The sequence below is a fragment of the Mandrillus leucophaeus genome, unplaced genomic scaffold (assembly GCF_000951045.1).
Source record: "Mandrillus leucophaeus isolate KB7577 unplaced genomic scaffold, Mleu.le_1.0 Scaffold422, whole genome shotgun sequence".
NCBI classification, from domain to species: domain Eukaryota; kingdom Metazoa; phylum Chordata; class Mammalia; order Primates; family Cercopithecidae; genus Mandrillus; species Mandrillus leucophaeus.
The window spans coordinates 3,076,650-3,084,419 of record NW_012104499.1 but is presented as its reverse complement, the minus strand read 5'-3'; the positions used below and the strand labels follow the sequence as shown (position 1 = coordinate 3,084,419).

The window sequence follows — 7,770 nt, the reverse complement described above, 5'->3', positions numbered from 1 at the left end:
TGATCTGCAACATGACAAAGATGCCTACTTTCACCACTTGTATACAGTGGTAGAAGTTCTAACTAGAGTAATCAAACAAGAGAAAGAAATAAGCAGTATTCAAATTGGAATGGAAGAAGTCAAATGATCAGTGTTTGCAGATGATATGATCTTATATTTGGAAAAACCTAAGAACTCCACCAAAAAAAACTCTCAGAACTCATAAACAAATTATATAAAGTTGCAGGACAGAAAATCAACATACAAAAATCTGTAGCATTTCTATATGCCAACAGGGAACAACCTGAAAAATAAATTAAAAAAAATCATTCCACCCACAATAGCCACACATAAAATTAAATACCTAGGAATTAACTTCACCAAAGAAGTGGACAAACTGTATAATGAAAAGTACTGATGAAAGAAGTTGAAGATGACTCCAAAAAAATGGAAATATATTCCATGTTAATGCACTGGAAGAATCAATAATTTATCATGTCCATACTACCCAAAGCAATCTACAGATTCAATTCAATCTCTATCAAAGTACCAATGAGATTCTTCATAGAAATAGAAAAACCAATCCTAAAATTTTTATGGAATCACAATAGATCCAGAATAGCTAAAGCTACCCTAAGCAAAAAGAACAAAACTGGAGGAACCACATTACCTGACTTCAAACTATACTACAGAGCTATCTTAACCAGAACAGAATGATACTGGTGTAAAAACAGGCTTATAGACCAAAAGAACACAATAGTGAACAAATCTGCATGCCTACAGAGAACTAATTTTTCAACAAAAGTACCAAGAACATAACTGGTTAATAGACAGTGTCTTCAATAAATGGTGCTGGGAAAACTGGATATCCATATTCAGAAGAATGAAACTAGACCCCTATCTACTGCTGTATAAGAAAATCAAATCTAAATAGATTAACGACTTAAAACTAAGATCACAACCTGTGAAATTATTACAAGAAAACACTGCGGAAAATCTCCAGGACATTGGTCTGCACAAAAATTTCTCGAGCAATATCTTACAAGCACAGACAACCAAATCAAACATGGAGAAATGAAATTATATCAAGTTAAAAAGCTTCTGTGAACTATTAATAAAGTGAAGAATCAACCCACAGGATGGGAGAAAGTATATGCAAACAAACCATATGACAAGGGATTATTAACCAAAATATAGAAAGAGTTCAAGCAACTCTATGAGAAAAAAAACTCTAATAATCTTATAAAAAAATGGGCAAAAAATTTGAATAAACATTTCTCAAAGGAAGACATAAAAAGAGCAAACAGGAGTATGAAAAGGTGTGCAACATCATTGATCATCAGGGAAATGCAAATATAAAGTACAATGAGATATCATCTCATCCCATTTAAAATGTTTTTTATTCAAAAGACAGGCAATAACAAATGCTGGCGAGGATGTTGAGAAAATACAACTCTTCTATACTGTTGGTGGGAATATAAATTAATACAACCATAGTTTGAAGGTTCCTCAAAAACCTAAATAGAGCTACCATGTGATCCAACACACCTACTGTTGGGTATATTCCAAAAAGAAAGGAATTCATTATGTTGAAAACATATCTGTACTCTCATGTTTGTTGCAGCACTGTTCACAATAGCTAAGAGTTGGAAGCAACCTAAATGTCCACCAATAGATAAATGAAGAAAAAATGGGGTACATATACACAGTGGAGTACTATACAGCCATAAAAAGAATGAGATCTTGTCATTTGCAACCACATAGATGGGACTGGAGATCATTAGGCTTAGTGAAACAAGCCAGGCACAGAAAGACAAGCAATACATGTTGGCATTTATTTGGGGGATCTAAATAACAAAACAATTTGACCTAATGTACATAGAGAGTAGTAGGATGGTGACCAGAAGATGCAATCTGTATTTAGGGGTTGGGGGAAAGGTGGAGAAAGTTATGAGTATAAAAAATAGAAAGAGTGAGTAAGACATACTATTTGATAATACGACAGAGTGACTGTAGCCAATAGTAACTTAATTGTACATTTCAAAATAACTAAAAGAAGATTATTCGTTTGTTTGTAACATAAAGGATAAATTCATGTCGGGATTATTCTTTATTGCATGCATGTATCAAAACACCTCATGTACCCCATAAATATATGCACCTACTATGTACTCACAAAAATTAAAAATAAAAATTAAAAAGACAAAAAGTTAAAATGTTGAGCACTGTAGACAATTTCTGTCTACTCAAAATGTTTGATTTTCAGGAGTCAGTTTTCTTTTCTGTCAGGCTGGAGATTACTTCAGAATACTTTTTCAATATGCCACGTATGGAATATAGTTTTGGGTTGGCATGTAGAACAATTTTCTTCAAAGAGCACAGAATGAAGACCATGGTCTTTATATCCCTATGACTATGCCAGTGCTTGAGATAGAATATGGTCCCTCTTTAGAGTTGCTGAGAGACTTGCTGGTCTTTGTTTCGTAGCTTATTTCTGTCTAAAGAATCCTATTTCTGGGCTAATACCCCATCTTAAACCAACAGCTTTGTTCTCAGGTGCTAGTATTTTCCCAGTGGTAATAGAATCAGAAGGAAGAACCATGGTAGTTCAAGGCAGGATAGGCCCACCACACTCGTATTCTCCCCGTGGTAATAGAATCAGAAGGAGGAACCACGGTAGTTCAAGGTAGTACAGGCCCACCACACATAGTTTTACACTGTGGAGTTTTAAGTCTGGTTGGTTTGAATCATAATATTGTCTAAAGTTTAAAGGAATGATAGTATCTTTAAAGGTGAGGATTACAGAATCATAGCATATTTTTTTTAAATGACATTGGTTGTTCCAATTTACTCATTCTACAGCTGGGGGATCTGAAGCCTACAGAAGGTATGCAGTTTACCCAGAGTCCCAGAAAGAATATGAGATTTAGGGCAGCTTGAACTAGGTTTGAACACTGTTTCACAATTATTGAGTTACTGAGCTTCCTTGGGCCTCAATTTCCTCTCCAGTAAATCAGACCCCCATGATGATATCTACCTCCTGGGACTGTTGTGAGTACTGCACCTCGGCTAAACATCTTCCCTCTGCTTTTCCAGATTCACTCACCACCCTTCTTCACCTGCTCTGTCCTGGGAGGCTATTTAGAAAGGATTCTCTCAATGGGCTCCTGGACTCTGATGTCCACTGGGTTTGGCTAATGGGGAGCTCCAAGGACAGTCAGAGGTGGAAGGAAGGAAGGAGAGTGAGGGCTGTGGACTTACTCTCTTGGCTCCATCCCTGTGAGTCACCTCGGGCTGGATAAATCTCATTAGAGGTCACTGTTCTTCTCAAGATATCTATTTCCTCATGACTATTGGTCATTTCTGGTTCTAGTAACCACTTCCTCCCTGCTCTCATTCCTCTGGGTCTGTAGTGATGGCAGCTGCAACAAGCACTATCTCTGATGGTCTCCCTGCATCCACTTGTTTGTAAATGGTTTCTTTGTAGATAAATATTGGTCAAATTACTCCATTTTGGATGCACCATCTGTTTCCTCTTTGACTTTGAAACCATATGCTTAGAACAGAGACTGGCATATAGTAAGTTTTTGGTGTATGGAATCTATTGCTTGTAGTAATATTAGTAGCAGTGTAGAGGTAGTAGTAGTTGCAGTGGAGGTAATGGTGCTGGTATTTTTCAAAGCCACTCATTCAGTCACATGCAAAGCCAGTAGCAGGTTGTATCCCTCTTCCATACTCAGCTCTTTCTCGTTGATTGCTCCTCACCCATCTGTGCTGCAGAGGAAAACATATGGTTGGCCTCTAATTGCTTGCTCTTTGTGGCCACAGATTGGGGCCAATCCCAAGCAGATCCTATCCTATATGTGGTACTTTATGTGGTGTTTAAACCTGCCTTAGACAGCTAAAAATTGTGAAAAAAAATTATTAAAAAATGTAGCTGAGGGATATTATTATAACTAAAGTAGTGTCAGTTTATAATATCACTTGTACAAAGGCCCAAAAACAAGAAGTAAAAGGGTGCCCAGGACTCCCTGCTTCTTGTCCTAGTTGCAGCTCTGATTTACAGTGTGACATGGGAGAGTCACTTTGAGTATGTTCCACAACCTGATATGATGAAGAAGAATACTCTTGAAAACTGAACACATCAGAAATAAAAAGTTCAATACAATGAACTCATTGTACACTGATGATCTTTATATTTTTATTATTCATTTTGCTTGAAAACATAATCACTAAGGTTTTCAATAGGATAAATAGGAATTATTTTATAAAGTCAGTTGTAATCTTCCAATAGAAATATGCACTAAATGTTTTCCTAACATTTGGATTAATTTTCCTTGGATAGTGATATACCCATCAAAACATTTTTTGGTAAACAAATTCAGAAAACAATTTTAAAAGGTAATAAAGTAATTGAAAGCTGTTATTTTCAGCAATTGTAATCAGTTTCTGACCTGCTCTATTTGATGTGGCCTTTTGGTGTTCTGTTTTGTTTTGTTTTTTCTATAACATGACATGACAGGGTGTTATTCTCACTGTTAATTGCAGACAAGAGTACAAAAAATTATTTGAAGTTAGCTTGTGAGCATTTAACACATGGAACTGTTGAACTCTAGACAACATCTGAGGTTCGCTAAAAAAATTATGTACGTTAATACCAATCTTCTTTTGGTTTGTTTGTGTTTAGATGACCGTCATGGGAATGCAATAAATTGGTTGTGTCTGGAGGTCAGCAGCATATTTTGCTAGGCCTCTCTTCATTTTATGGTGTATGAAGTAAAGATATGTGACCTTGATGAACACTGAAACAAAATTCCAGGGTCTGTTTCTCTTGTGTTTTGTTTTTTAAATTTATTTTCCATTATCAAGTTTTGTTATTTCCTATAGAGGATGAGACAAGTGTCAACCTGTGGGAGGAACCTAGGGCCACGCCTTCTCTATATTTGGTCCTCTCTCTGATTGTCTTTTAAAATATCTTTAGCTTTTTATTTTGAAACAATTATAAGTTCATTAGAAGTTTCAAAGATATATACATGGAGTCCTTATGTACCTTTCAACCAGTATCTCCCAATAGTACACTCTTCAGTACACTACCACATTACACTATCAAAACTAGAACACTGACATTGATACAATCCAGAGCTTTTTAAGATTCAACACTTGTCTTTTGGGTATTCTAGGCACATTACATTTCCATATGAATGGTGTAATTATCTTGTCAATTTCTATTAAAAAGCTATTTTAGAATTTTGGTTAGAATTAAGTTGAAACTATAGATGAATTTGGAAATAACTGCCATCTTACAATATTAATCATCTAACCAAAAATCAAAGAATATATTTTAATTTTTCTATGCCATTAATTTATCTTTGCAATTTTTTTGTAGTTTTCAGTGTACAAGTCATTTACATCTTTGTTCAGATTTGTCCCTGAGCCTTACTATTTTTAGTGATATTTTAAATTGCAATTGTTCTTAGTTTCAACTTTCAGTTGTTGAAATTAACTTCCAGTCCACCCTAGGACTACCATTGGCTGAAACACTGTCTCTTCCAACATATAACTTCTAATATATAAACATACAATTGATGTATATGTTGATCTCTCACTCTGCAATGTTGCTAACCTCAATTATTGTAGAAGCATTTTTTTAGATTGACTTTTCTACATATACTCTCAGGTAGACTTTGACAAAAGACACTTTTACTTCTCCCTTCCAATCTGAATGCTTTTTTTTTTTTTTTTTTGGCACTGGACACAATCTCCAGTACAAAGCTTAACTATGCCCACACTGGTGCACATGTTGGTCTTAGATTGTAGTATCCTGCATGTAACAACAACTTCCAGCACTTGAATATCCATTCCTTCCCCCACCCACATACTGGCAGAATTCATGTTGGGAGACTACATTTACCATGAACATACACCCCTCATTTGAAACAAGACTAGAATACACGGGAAATAATGTTTATTCACTAAAGTTCTGACAGACTGAAGGTCATTGTTTCAGATTCTACATGGACATTGCGTAAAAGAACATGGGCTGCAATTTGCCTGGCAGTAGCCTAAAAGTAAATGGTCTTCAAGGTGCATATGAAGGAACTATAGGAGGGAAACGGGATAATTTATTATTATTATTAATAACTAAATGTAACTAGTAATTAATAACTAATAACTAAATGTAGCCACACTAGCTTGGAGGGATTTGAGGTGAGACATGTAAAATACTAGGTTATGGTGGGTGCTGGAAGACAAAAGAATGAATCACTTAATAGGAATGGCTGTGGGGAAGGGCTTGAAGGAACCATCCTCTCGCTTCCATGTGAGCCATGAACATTAAACATGGAGAAATGAGGAGTGGCGGCAGATCCGTTTGGGATGCATCATCTTCACGGGATGCTGAAACAACAACAGCATTTGGTTTCCTCTACACCCCTTTCCCCTCCCCCGCAAGCCCAGGGAGTGGGCAGCAGTGGTGCTTTGTGATGTCAAAGCCACCCCAGGACTGCCATTGGCTGGGACGCTGCCTGTATGACCAAACAAAGCTCAAGGGCGTGGCTTTGCCTTGTCACCAGGAGGGCATATATAGGGAGGGCAAGAGCTCTGGGACATTCCCCTGGGAAGCTTCAATATAGCTGTGGAAGTCTGGACTCTACAAGAGCCTACTAGAGACATTCTACAACCAACCCCAATCATGGAACAGCCAACTTCAAGCACCAGTGGGGAGAAGATGAAGAGCTCCTGTGAATCCAACAACAAAAATGATGAGGTAAGATTGTTAGGTTTTGAAGGGAAGGCGAGGGTGAAAGAAAGACACACTGAGAGGGGGTGGCTCAAACAGCAACACAGGAATACTGCAGACACCTGTGGAAGTGGGGTGCCTGCTTAATGCCAGAGCCCACCGCTGCTTACAGGCTGGGGTGCTTGTAGGTATGGGTGGGAGGGGCCTGGGCAGTATGGCTTCCTGCCTGGCAGGATATTGATAAGATGGTTTTATGATCAGGCTGTTTAGTCCTTTTTCCAGTGGGATGTCATTGTGGTGTGTCTTGGAACTTTGCCCAGCAAGATATGATAGGAAAATTTCTTTAGTTGGGCCTTTGTCCGCCTTGTGTTACAATGATTAGGCAAGATTTTTCTCCCAGCCCGAACCCCCATGGAATGTTTCACTTTGACCAAGGTTTGCAAACTAGAGGGGAGCTTACAAAATAGTGCAGTTTAAACTAATATTCTTGCCTTCTACTTTAGTATAAAAGGAAGAGGGGCGTTGTTGAGTATCTGGCTGCCTCCTGCTGAATAGGGGAGCTATAATCAGGGTTTGGGTTTTGAAGCAGTGGGTGTTGGACTTCAGAGTGGTATTCCTGGAGGCACTGGTACTGGACTTGGCAGAGGAGAAGGATGGTATCCATGGGTTGCAGGGTGGCTGCGTGAACGAGGGAGTTTAGCCTTCGGGAGATAAAGCAGGATATGAAGGTGAGTATACATGGGCCAATTGTAGTATCAGGAGGAGGAAGATTAAGGGCCCTAAGAAAGGGGCCACCTGCTATCCCAGTGCTGAGTGCAGCAGAGATGTTTAGTTCTGCTAACACTAGAATGAGATGTAGAGCCTGCTTAGTGTGTGTGGAGGAAGATGAGACAGAAGCTACTAAAGGAACCTGGATGGTCTGCTTGTTAGGCGAAATGTTAATGTTTACACTGAAACACCAGGGTACATGCTCCTGACCAATTGGCCAGCAGGCAGAGACAAGAGTTTGTGCCATAAAGGAAGAAGACACTGGGGGTGGACAGACAAAAGTT

At 38.2% G+C, this 7,770-nt stretch overlaps 1 protein-coding gene across 4 annotated transcripts in view; it reads left to right on the top strand.

Moving 5' to 3' along the window:
* The first annotated feature begins 6,670 nt into the window (after window positions 1–6,670).
* The window catches only part of LOC105548822 (sperm protein associated with the nucleus on the X chromosome N2-like), a 12,934-nt gene continuing 11,834 nt past the window's right edge, over window positions 6,671–7,770 (top strand). For all 4 annotated transcript variants that reach the window (XM_011993037.1, XM_011993036.1, XM_011993035.1 and 1 more), the window contains exon 1: window positions 6,671–6,745. In XM_011993037.1, the coding sequence (XP_011848427.1) occupies window positions 6,671–6,745 (75 nt within the window). The remainder of the gene's footprint in view (window positions 6,746–7,770) is intronic.